A 12,592-nucleotide genomic window follows, 5' to 3' on the forward strand; every position below is an offset into this window, starting at 1 on the left:
AATTCTCACAAAAATCCAAATTAGTAAAGTCAGAGTTAATGAAGTTTTATAATAACATTGAGCATATTTAAATAAGACTAAGAAATTAAGTACAAATACAGTATTTATGCCTAGTTACAGTGATTGCCAAAGTGGAAAGTTCTGGATTTCTGTGGTCCTTGTGGATGAGTAAGGCAAGGAATATTGGTTAAAGAGAAGAAGAGTAATAGTAATAAAAAGATATCTCAGGGGTTTTGTGAGCAGAGGGTCTGTACCTATTCATCAATGTCATTATCTATCCATTATCATAGTGGATAAAAGGTAGAAATCATCCAAATTTTATGTAAGACAGCACTTCCAGAAATGTTGCCATGGTTTACTTGCTAGCTTTTCCCACTGTTCCTTTAGCTATAAATTTTGCTATTTTGGGGTAGCAGAAGGAGTTCTGGGAAATTCTGAGAAACATGGTGACTAGTTGGTGGGGAATGGCAGGGATGAGAGGCTCCAAAATGGCATTTTGAGAAGATTCCACTAAGCTCCAAATAGCAGGCTGATTCAAACCATAACATGAAACACGAAAATACCATTTTACTCTGTTTTATGAGGACTGAGTTAAGTTTCATTTCAGTGAGTCACAAATTACTTAACATGCTGAAATGAAACTTAACAGCGCTCATAAAAGTGGGAGTGAGTTGGGGGAAGAAACACAAACATTGTCTATTTTTCAGCAAGTCCCTATAAATCAGGAGTCCCATCATTAATGATTCCTACTGTTGGCCTCCAGAAGCAAGGAAATCAAGTTAATACGCCTCTAATGTGCAACTTGCCTCAAAGCTGCTGACCGGCAGTGGGTGAGTCAAATGGATGGACATGTCTGCATGGACCTGGGACCAGATATGCTTGGCTTTTCTTTAAGGCCTCATCAGCTAACGTACACTTGCAGCCAATGTACTCCGATTACAGTCACATTTCCTTGGGACCCTAACTTGTGTACATATCCCTGGCTTGATGAACACCGAAACAAAACACCTTCAGGGCCTATAAGCTTATTCAGTGGAGGGATTGTGTCTGATTGTCTGTGTTCTCCAAGGGGCTGGCTTAAAGGACAGACAGCCTCTGATTGCATTTTGCAATCAGAAAAAAAGAGTGGGTGGGTCCCCTGCTCTTAGGACTTCAGCGATTCTGGAATCTGGAGCTTATTTCAATGGACCATTTTCATTGCCCAGAATTTATTGGCCTCTTATTTTGTGGTCTATTAGGCAAATGGAATTACTGCTAGAATCTAGGAGAATTATAAGAGGTTCTGGCCTCAAGAGTCCCCCTGTGTGAAAAGGGGTAACAAGCATGCAGGAATCTGTACCGGGTGTTTATGCATGCATGGGCCTTTCAACAGTGCTGAAACTTTATCCACAGCAGTGCTTAAAACTCTGAAGTCATTCCCTGTATCCCTTTTATCTGATTAACCTCCCATAGCAACTTCTGGATTAAGCCAGCAGACTGAGCCACATGTTCACCCCTCTTCCATCCCAGTACTCCACTAATCCAGTGGTTAAGGCAGCATAGCACAAACCATGGTGGTGAAGAGAAGCAGAGGCCACCCTTTGACAAGAGGGCAGAAGTGGATGGAAGTTTCACTGAAGAAACAGAGGCCAAAACTGGAACAGATGGAGAGTCACAACCAGAATGAAAGCAAGATGCTTGAGGAAGTCTAGTACTTGGGAATGGAGTGGGAGGGAGGAGTTGGCTGAAAATAATGAGTTACCATTGCTGACCATGCCCAGCCTGGCACTGGGAGCTTGACGGGCTGTTAGGAAGTTATCTTCAGGCTCTTTTCCGAAGTTGTGTGATAAGCTGTTCAGGGACAGCTGAAGCAGGGGAGGGACCCTAGTATTCTAGCATAGCGCCCACCCTCTGGGACTGGGGGCAGAGCCCAGCTTCCCTCCCGCCAGTCCCGAATGCAAGACTGCCACCCTCACATCTGGAGTTCCATCAGTTGGCCCTTCTGTGCCTCATTCTCAAATACGAGTGGTCAACCAGAGATCATCAGCTCTCTGAAGAAAACCAGCAGCAGGAATGAGAAAGACCAAGAAAAACAAACAGGAAAACTGACCCTGGCAGAAAATTGAGATAATTACTGAATTCTGTATGCAGCCAAATGATCAACCAAGCATGCAGGCAAAATAAAGTAATTTTGAGACATGGAAGAACTCAGAAATTTTATTTCCCATGCATCCATTCTGAAGAAATGACATGTAGTTTAGCAAGACAAGGGTGAAGTCTGGAATGAGGAAGACGAGCCCAGCAGGACTTGGTGGAGCTGACCCAGGAGCCCAGACAATGCTGGGATGGGGGCTGCATCGCTGACTGAAAGTAGCAATTAAATTTAAAACAAGAAGTCAGTGGTGTCCCTCTAACAGCAGAGAGAGAGTGAGGCAGTAGTTGGAAGATAGCTATTAAGTTGAAGAAAGGAAGTGCTTCTCCTCTCAGCCAGAAAAATAAACACAAACAAGACCATCGAAACCTGTGTGAGGAAGTCCCAGTTCAAAAATGAGAAAGTTAAACTGCGCTGTTGTGGGAGGGGTGACTCTGCTGTCAGGCTGGGGGTGCAGAGGGCCTGGTTTGAAAACCAAAGTCTCCTATTCCCAGTTTGGCCCAGGGCCCAGCTTGATGAGAGGTCAGCATTTTTATGTGTTTATTGAACACATATTCTGTTTTCAGCACCATGCTGGCCACTGTGTCTGGGTTGAGGGCAAGAGTACAGAGGATTATAAGACACCGTCCTCCACATGCTTATGGTGTGTCTGTTGGAAAGATGAGACTGACTCGTGAAACCCTAACAACCACAGGTGAAGGTGTGATTGAGAGCCAGTGAGGGACTGGGTTTAGACAGAGCAGAAAGAACATTCCATGTGCTGGACGCTGAAAGGTGCTCTGGGCATGCAGTGCTCAGCAGGACCAAGAGGGTTCCTGTCCCCATGCACCGTACAGACAAGAAACATGTAAACTCACAGACCTGGTCATTCCTGGGACTGGCCCGTGTGAGGACGAAACAGTGTCGTAGACAGTGGGCTGCGAGTGGTGCAGCAGGGCCCTCCGAGGAGACAGAGCCAGCCCAGCGGAGACATGGCGGGGGGGACACTCCCAGCAGAAGGCAGCAGGGGCGAGGCTGGCACATTCCAGAAACAGTGGAGGGCAGGGGGCAGAGGCTCCAGGCAAGGCCTGGGCCGGGCAGGGCTGGGCAGGCTGTGGCTGGAATCTGGGTTTATTCTGACTGTGGGTGTGATGGAGCTCGCGGGAGCTGGAGGTGGTTGGACTCAGTGTGCACTTGGAGAAGGAGGGAGGAAAGCTGGGGGACTGAGCGGTTGGGATGAGATCGGGGAGGGTCCCAGGTTCCTAAGTGCAGGCATACTTGATAGGCAGTGGGGTCCACAGCCATGACCAGGTGAAGATCAATCTGGCAGCAGCGGGGAGAAAACCAGTGTGATAAGTCATTTGCTGAGTAATGAGAGGGTCTAAACTGGGCAGTGGCCATGAGCACAGAGAAGAAATAGACACTAGAGAGGTTTCAGGGGACAAAGCCACGAGGCTGGCACCTAAGTGAGTATATCAAGAAGAGGGGTCGGAAATGGCCTGGAGGCCTCAGGCTTAGGGCCGGGAAGGCAGCCATGTCTGTCAGCTCCAGGAGGGCAGCAAGAGGCATCCAACAGTAGAACTGAGAAGTCAGGAGCCAGCAGCTTTAGAGGAGGAGCTGGTGTTTCAGTGTGGCCCCATTGAGGTCAGTGTCCTGGCCAGAGAGTCTAGGGGTATTGTCAGCAGACCGGCCCTCTGTGAGCCTGGGTGGGAGGGCGAGTGTGAGATTTAAGAGCCGTCTGCATGTGAGTGATTGTTGCAGCTTAAGGAGAAGGTGACATTACCAAGAAAAATCAGAAGCAGAAGGGGCACGAGAGCTGCCCGCTTTCGGAGAGAGGCGAGGGAGGCAGAACTGTCCAAGGGATCAGTAGAGAATCACACAAGAGACGGCTCGGATGCCCGCTCCCTTCTCGGCCTCTGTTTTAGCGTCTTTATTCCAGGTTAGGCATGTAACAGGAGTCCAGTAACCGTGCTTTGGGTGAATGAATGTATGCACAGCCGCAGATGGGGTATCATCAGATGCTACAGAGTGACAGGTCAAAGATGAGGATGGAGAAATGGTCACTGGATGTGGTGACCAGGAGGTTATCTGTCACTGGTGATGGCCCATCGAGCAGCGGCAGGATTCTGGGGGCAGAATCCAGGTTTCAAATCACTAAAGATGGATATTCTTCACTTCTGTCCTGTTCATGGTCCATCCCTCCCCCTCCTCCAGAACATAGTTCTGAGCACTAATGCTTTTCTAGTCTTTTTGCATGTTTCACAGGAACTGTCTCTACCAAAAGAACTTGTGCTTTTCCTGCCAGGTCCCTACCATCCTGAGCCTTTGATTAATTATTCTCCAGACAGTGTCCTCCCCTTGGTGTCACACACACTCTGACTTCAGCAGAGCAGGGCTCTGACCAACAGATGCTGAGTAGGAACTGCTTTGGAAGCTCAGAAATGGGTAGCAGGAATTCCTAGTGTATGTAGAAAAGTGACCGCCGGGGATCACTAAGATAACATGGGAAGATTCAAGAGTTTATTGTTTGGAGTTTCCTTTAATTTTGTCTTCTTGTCCTCTGGAACACCAAGCCTCATAAATACAGACATTAAATCTCCTCTAACATTCAGTATTTTGGGGGAAAAAAAGAATCCCAGCCCCTTCCAAGAATATCGTATGTTGCTGGCACTACTGCGTAGCAAAGGGAGAAAATGCCACTGCTGGCAGATTAGTTTGGCTCTTGCCCCTTGGTTCTCAGATTTGCTGCTGTTCAGACACAGACCTCCCTGTGTGCTCTCCCTTTAAATTCATCTTGGCATCTAATACCAGGCAGAGAGCAGAGCACACAAAACTGTCCCAGCCCCTGGGTGTCCCAGAGAATTAATATACAGGGTGACCCCGCAAGCATCCCTGTTTGCACCTGACCTAAGAAGCCCACTGGGACAGACCATGACCCGCTGCAGGTGGGGCTGCTTAACATCACGGGAGAGCCCACCTGCAGTGGGCCTTTGCACACAGCTCTCATGCATCACCCCCAAGAGGGACAGAGGTAAGATGCAGTCCTACCTATCAATACCTTCTCCTTCCCCTTTGCCTTTTTTGGAGGGGCAGGGATTCTGTGGCAGAAGAGGGATAGAGGACAATTATCTGTTGAGCCCTGGTCTGCTCAAATAGAGAGAGGGGAGGGGGCGTGTCCCCCAGCCCCTTAGAAGGAAGATGGCCTGTGAACAGTCTCCATCCATCCTGAAAGGGCCAACCTCTCACCAGGGCCTGAGTGGTGAGCCTGGGTTTCTTGAACCAGAGAAGAGGTAATTTTTACAACAACTCTCTGAGATTGAGGTTAATATTCTCATTTTTAGAATGGGGAAACTGAGGCTCATGTCCAAATCTGTAACGATCCTCAGGACATACATGGTGAACCTCAACTTTGAGCACAACATTGACGGAAGAGAAGCTGACTGCCCACCTGCCGGGTAACTTAGCCCTAGTCCAGAAGCCAGTTAGCTACAATCTTAAGTCATGTCTGAGGATACTTTTGTTCTGAGAGGTGAAATTTTAACAAAAGAAACTAGTTTTTAAAATCAAAAAAAATGCTGGGTAAGGAAAGAGGAGAAAATAGCAGAGGAGTTTCCCCCTGTATCCAGCCTTTGACAGTTTAACGCATAAGACGATGTGAATCCTGCAAATAAGGCTTTTGAAGGCTTCAGGTCTGGATCTCTGTTTCCTGGGTGGAGGAGACCTGTGAGTAGGAAGTTCTGAACAGCCCTTAAACCAGCGTTCAGGTGATCTGTAAGGCCCTCATTTGAAGGCATTTGGGGTTTTATAACTAGACGTTCTGTCATGATGGAGCTTCCCATAGATTGTTTACTTGACCTGAGCACCATTGTAAAAGGGCCCCAGTTCCTGGGAGCAGAGGGGCGTCAGCACTGTCCTCCACATCCCTCCAGGATACCTCAGCCCAGAACTGCTTTGACTCAGGGGTGACAGAGCTCCCAGTGGGAGCTCCATGCATGGGGCCTTTCCAGAGGGAGAAAGGACACTTCTTCAGGACACAGGGCTGGAGTCTCACAGCCGTGGCCATCTCCAGGAAGGTCTCTCTCTGAGTTCTAAACCTAGCCCAGTGGTCTCCCAGTAAGCCCTAGGCCTGCAGCATCACCTGGGAATTCAGCGGAAACACAAATCCTTGGGCCCCACCCAGCAATGTGTGACCTACCTAGGCCTTCAGGTGATTGCAGTGTGCTGGAGTTTAATAAGTGCCACCCTGCATGATCTGTGTTCCTGGGCCCAGGAGATTATCTGTCTGCCCTAGAAATTGACCACAGATGATCAAACCAGGAGGTGTTATTCCCTTTAGCAAGTGCAGAGCAAGAATTGTGTGAAAGGGCGTACCATTTTAATAGACGAATTTTAAGCCCTCAAGACCTATCACCCCAGTGGAAAAATAAGCAGGTGGCTCATGTTTCGGAAAGGATCATGCAGCACCTCCTGAGAGAAATAGATGACAGTGGGCCCCTGGACTTACCTGTGAATAACCTGGACTCTAGGAACAGAGGCCAGGGCTAGCTTCTTGCAGGCCAAGTGTGCCCAAGTGTCACAAGGCAGCAGCGTACTCTGGCAGTCCCGCAGATATCAAGGCCTTGCTGGGCTCCTAACTGATGGTGACCTCATCCCCGAAAAAAAGGAAATCAATTCCAAACATTGCATGTACTTAAACTTTAGATCCCATGAGGTCTATCCCAGTGCCAGTTGGGGCCTTGCTACTGAGCAAGCGTGTACATGTTCTTTGTATTATGTTTTAGGAGCGATGGTGAGAATCACAGTGAGGGGAGACAGTTGCCCCCCTGACCTGCCTCTGCTTGTCTGGAGCAACATCCCGAGGACACCTAATGCTGGTCTGGCTGTGCAGGGGCTTTATAAGCACTCACTTAAGCTACTGCCCTTCCTCACTATCACTTTTCTCTTTCCCACCAAGATCCTTCTTTCAGGGGACTCTTTGGAGGGAAAGCGGTTTGCTCATCTAGGAAAATGTGTGCTCTCCTGCTAAAGGCCCTTCCTCCCAGTGAGTCCCTTGTCGCGCTGCTCCCTGAAGCACCTCCCATGCCTGTCCTTCCTGCATTCAGGTGAATTCTTGGTCTGGCAGATTTCAAATGCAAACTGTGCCTCCTAGCCATGATCTCTTAGCCAGACAACAGGTAGCCTTTTGAAATTCTAGCGTGGATTCTCCCCTCACATTTCCTTTCCCCAAAGGTAGTGTTTCTGGTGTTCTTTTAGCTTCTCTATTCTGAACATTTCCAAATTCTCACAAAGCCAGCATACTTTGGGGAGAGGCCTTACTTTGTCCAGAAGGCCTCGCCAGGCTGAGGACAGTCGGGGGAGATATCCAGCCAGCCTGGAGCTGGGAGGCAGGAGGTGGGGGACTGTTCCTGGCCCTGCCAGTCACTTGCTATGTGGCCCCAGATTTGTCAGATGTCATCGCTGGGCTTGGGGGAAGCTGTCTAGAGCAAGTGGGTTGTTCACTTAGAGCATCTAGAAAACTTTTATCAAGAAACCCTGACTAAGGTATCGGATGTTACCTGCTCAAGTCAGAGACCCACTATTGCTGGGCAGGAGTGTGATTAAAAAATAATAAAAAGCCAGTGAGAGAGAAGTCTAGAGCTGAGAGTGCCTGGGAGATGGGGAAGCCACGTGGGGACAGGTCAGGGTGACACGAAAGCGGCCAAGGTACAGGGGCTGGCTCTATGGGTGTTAGCCCTGTGGCAGCACTAGAAACAGGCTGGGGACTGGGACGTTGGGCTCTGGGACATGAGGAGACACGAAGATGGGCAGCACACATGTGGCCACACAGACGTGGCCCCAGGGCATTTGCTGAGCATGCTGGCTGAGCAAAATTTCAGATCTTGGCTGCCTTGTATTCTTAGCACCTGTAATTTTACATTAAGCATCTTCATAGCAATCAGCCAGCAGTCCAGATCGTGAACTTAGCCAGCTCCTGCCACATGATCCAAGTTCAAGGTACCCTGTGGCAGCCTCCAGGTCGCATTGGTGGTCTGCCCTGGCAAGGTGTGACAGTCAATGCCAGTTACCATCGGGTCTCCATGTGTCACTAAATCACCCGTACGTCCACTCTCTCCTTTTGCTCATTGCCTGGCCTCTAGCTGCTAAAGCCCCCGATCTTGCCCTTTACCTGTTTTTATACTAACTTTGAACACGTTTGAGCTTCTTTTTTTTTTTAAATGCTGCCCTTTTTCAGTTTTCATAATGGTCATTTTGGGACCACATTTGCTCTGCACTTAGCATATCTTCAAGTCTTCACTGAAATATATTCAGTGATGCTATCAATTTTGTACACACGATAGTAATTTCTCATTAATTCTTTCCCAAAGAAACAAAAGGATCCAAGGGTGAGACTTCAGGACCGTTGACTATGAAGAACACTCACTTGCTCTTCGTGTAGCATTCCGCGGTGCCAGGGTTCTCCAAGTGTGGTCCCGGCCAGCAACAGCAGCATCACCTGGGAACTTCATAGAAATACAGATTCTCAGGCCCACCCAGCCCTGCTGGATCAGAAACTCTAGGGATGGATCCCGCATCAGTGTTTTCACAGCCCTCCTGGTGAGGCGGATGCACGTTTATGTTGAAGAAGCACTGCCTTTATGAAGCAGAGGGTTCAGTTGGTGAGCCATGGGGCCAAGCCTTTGCCTCCAGGAGGTCTGCTGTTCAGCCGGCTCTGCCCTGTGCCCTGCCCCGGTTGGAGTGGGGTATAAGGAGGGAGGAAAGAGCACAATCACCTTGGCCTGGGTTATCTGGCTGTAGAACCCTCCACAGCTTGAGGCACCAGTACCTAGTGCAGGGTACAGGGCAGTGGGGAAGACCCAGTTCTTGTTCTGGAATTCTTCACTTTAGGGGAGAAATGTGGAGAGGCATTTTAGCAATTTAGCTTGCAAATAATTAAACACACCAGTGTTTACCATAACATAAACTTAGGTATGTTATTTTGCAGACCACAAAAGTCTCGTGCATTTTTTTTTTTAAGGAAAAACAGGAGTTCACAACCTTTTCCCACTTTTTATGAACTGATGTGGGCTGTGCTGCCCGGAGCCACCCAGGGTCAGGGCGACCCTCCTCTGCCCTCAGACAGGCCTCGTTGAAAAAATCTGAGCAGCAGGGTATCTTCTTGGGCTAAATCCCCCTAACTGAGAACTAGGGTGCTCATTCCCAGCCATGCCTGAGTGAGCTCTGGGCTTCCCGACCTCAGCAGAAAAGTCACTGTGGTCTCTGCTGTGTCTTCTGAGACTGTTGGCTGTTCCAACTGAGATAGAACCAAGGACCCACGCAGCTCCAAGGGGATCATGGATTGTGTGAAATTATGGCCACAACAGAAGGTGTGGGAGCCGGCTTCCCTCCCTCCCCTCAGCCCCGCCTCAGGCAGCTCTGGAAGGGACTGGCTCAGGCCTCAGTGTGAGTTCTGGGCACTTGGGCCTTCGCAGGCCTCTCCTCCATAACAAATACTAAAACCTGTATTTGATGACTCTGTGGGTGTAAAGACAAATATAATACTAGTTGGATCGTATTCTTTTTTCTCTTCTGATTTTAAAATAAATTAAAACATTTGCTTGGGCCTCTGGAGGTATCATGGGCCCCCATGCGCCAGCCTGCTGGGCCTCATGGAGAAGTCAGCCCTGCAGGGTGTGTCTCTGAGTCCTATACCCAGAATAACCCAGCGCTCTGCTTATTTAGAAAATCGGCTGTGATGGAATCATTGGGTCTGCGGCCAAAGAAGACCGGTGTGGGGTCTGCAGCGGGGACGGCAAGACCTGCCGCGTGGTGAAGGGTGACTTCAGCCACTCTCGGGGCACAGGTGAGCTCAGGGCCCGAGGAAAGGTGGCCTGGGCCACGCCTGGCGGACGGGTGAGTGTGGGCCCCAAGGTGTTGCTGCAGCTACTGGGCCTCCTACAAGTGTGGTATATTTTATTGCCCCAAAGCCAATCTTATTGTATATTATGTTACCCAAAAGCCAACGATCACGTGCCTTCCCTGCATCTCACATTTAAGGAGTAATTAATAGTAGATAGGGCACCTAGCACCACAGTCTTAGGCTTTCTGAAAGGCAGAGAAGGACATTTTAGCCAGAATGACATCTTTAGGTTCCTAGACAGGAACAGTCTGCCTGTGGCCCTCCGGGTTCGGCCCCGAGGTCCATTCTCACACAGTAGCGGCCCTGTCCCACCAGCCCCGCCCCTCAGCATGTGCCAGCCCCTCGTCTGTCCGGCACACAGAGGCGGTGATGAAGACACTTTGCCACATCATTTTTACCTATGGATGGAAGAGGTTTTCTCTGTTTTTTCTGTCAGTAAGAGTAGAATAGCATTTACACAGATCCCTAAAACGTGCATGAAGCCTCATGTTCCGGGACGTCTGCGATGCATCCACCGGCTGAGGCTGCAGAGTTGCTGCATCTCCCGTGTCCCAGATGCAGACCTTCTCCAGCTCTGGGCGTGGAGAGGTTGGCGGGGTTCAGCTGATGGACCTCACAGTCTTTCCACTGGAACCATCCTCACAGCTGTGGGCTGCTTCGCCCAGAGCTGGGAGAGCATTTCTGATTTCCCGACCTGGTGGCCACCAGCTTATGATGTACAGGGAAGTACCTGCTTGATACTCAATGAGGGGAGCGTGAGGCGGGCAAGTCACCCGGAGGGCGAGTGTCCCCTCACCCGACGTCACCAAGAGTGACATCACCAAGATAACTTCTTGAGTGGAGCTGAGCTGAAAAGCTTCTGTTCTAATTCCCACAACTGCTTTGAAGAGAAGTGTTTCAGTCCAGTTCCACCCAACAAGGGGATAGACTCACAGTTGTTCCTCCCTGTCCCACAGAGTGGGCCTCTAGGAAAGGCAGAGAGGAGAAGCCTGTGCACGTCCCCCTTTTCTCTATTTGGACAGAAGACCTGGTCTGGAGGAAACATTCCTTCTAGATACTTTGGAAAGGGCGGCCTGTTGCACAGATGCTTTGCAGGATCCTGTGAAAGCAAAACCAGGGGCAAATGCAAATACAAAATGACATTAAAAATTACACTTCAGGCCCCGTAAGGGCTGGTTTCAGGACTTAAAGATAGGTGCCCAGGCTGTGGAACAGGAAGCTTGAGTGAGAACCTGTGCCTGCTGCCCGGCTCCCGAGGAAAGCTAAAGGAGCTGATGTTGGAACAAGTCGGTGTGGGGGAGGTGCCCTCCAAAGCTGCACCATGCAGGACAGTAGCCACAGGCCACTGGCATTGATTCAAATTTTAAATATAATTAGTTAAAATTAAACAAACTTAAAACTTCAGCCACCAGTCCCGCTAGCCACATTTCAAGTGCCCCGTTGCCACATGTGACTGGGGGTCCCGTGTTGGATGATGCAGAGAGAGAACTCTTCCTTACAGCAAGTTCTCGTGGACAGCACTGCTCTGAACCTTTGATAACGTCTGCTCTTTGTTTTGTCTGATGCTACTTTCTCTATATGGACCCTAACTCCAGTTTGCCATGAGACTGACCTTGCCTGCTAAAACTGTGCAGCAAGGACAGTTATTAGGACCGAGACCTCAGCAGCTGGCAAGTGTTTACTATTGATTTTTTTTAAAAAGCAGCATTAGAACCTTTTATGTAAACTGAATGCTGTGCTGAGCTCTAATAAACTGGACTGACTACAATTGCTCCATTCTGTGGAAGGCAGGTCAAGCACAGCCGTGCCCACTTCTGCTCCCTGGGCAATTCTGTAGAGCATTAAGGAAGGTTCCACCATACACCTTTGTAAACTTCCATTGTATGCCACGTAGCGGACAACTTCGAGAGAACCCAGATCAGGGCAAAAGCATTCCCCCAGTGTCTAATCCATTTGTTGGCCTTTGATCTTGGCATGAACACATCCATTGCTCCGATCACAGCAATGTCCTTTTCCTCTGCTCTCTCCCTTCTCCATCCCACCCTATTCCTGGCCCCAACCATACACAGAAGGGAGATGGGCGTGAATGTGCAGGCTTCCTCCTGGGGAGATCAGGCCTCTGGGACTGTGGCAGCCAGTCCCCCATAGAATGGCAGATGCTGGAATCCTCCAGGGGGAGGTCCCCACCCTGACATGCAGCTTAGTGTTCCTTCACAAAAGCCTTAGCAAACCTTCAGAGAAAGATAAGCTCAGTTAGCTTCACCCACCTATAAAAGTTCTGTCCTTCTGAAGAGTTGCCAAATGTCACACCTTCATTCTGAAGTCTAAAGCTGTTTTCTCCAAATCCTTGGGGTTGGGGTCTGTGAGCATAAGCTCATGTCATTGTGGATGCTGTTTATTGAAGATGTCCATGGAATGCTCGCTCACACGTGAATGAATCACTAGCTAACAAATTTCATCAAACGCTAGCCTGTAACCCAGGTCTGGCATTCTGGAAGACATGTACGAGAGATACTGCTCGTGCTCACCCAGGTGGCCATTCACCCAGTAAACATTCATTCAGCACTGCTGTATTTTCAGAGCAG

General features: G+C 49.3%; 1 protein-coding gene across 1 annotated transcript in view; it reads left to right on the forward strand.

Moving 5' to 3' along the window:
• The window catches only part of ADAMTS17 (ADAM metallopeptidase with thrombospondin type 1 motif 17), a gene marked incomplete at both ends in the record, with an annotated part of 351,029 nt that overhangs the window by 246,575 nt on the left and 91,862 nt on the right, over positions 1-12,592 (forward strand). The window contains one exon of the mRNA XM_082649123.1: positions 9,830-9,950. Coding sequence (XP_082505249.1) covers positions 9,830-9,950 — 121 coding nt within the window. The remainder of the gene's footprint in view (positions 1-9,829; positions 9,951-12,592) is intronic.

The sequence above is a fragment of the Grampus griseus genome (genome assembly GCF_964374135.1).
Source record: "Grampus griseus genome assembly, chromosome: 2".
NCBI classification, from domain to species: Eukaryota; Metazoa; Chordata; class Mammalia; order Artiodactyla; family Delphinidae; genus Grampus; species Grampus griseus.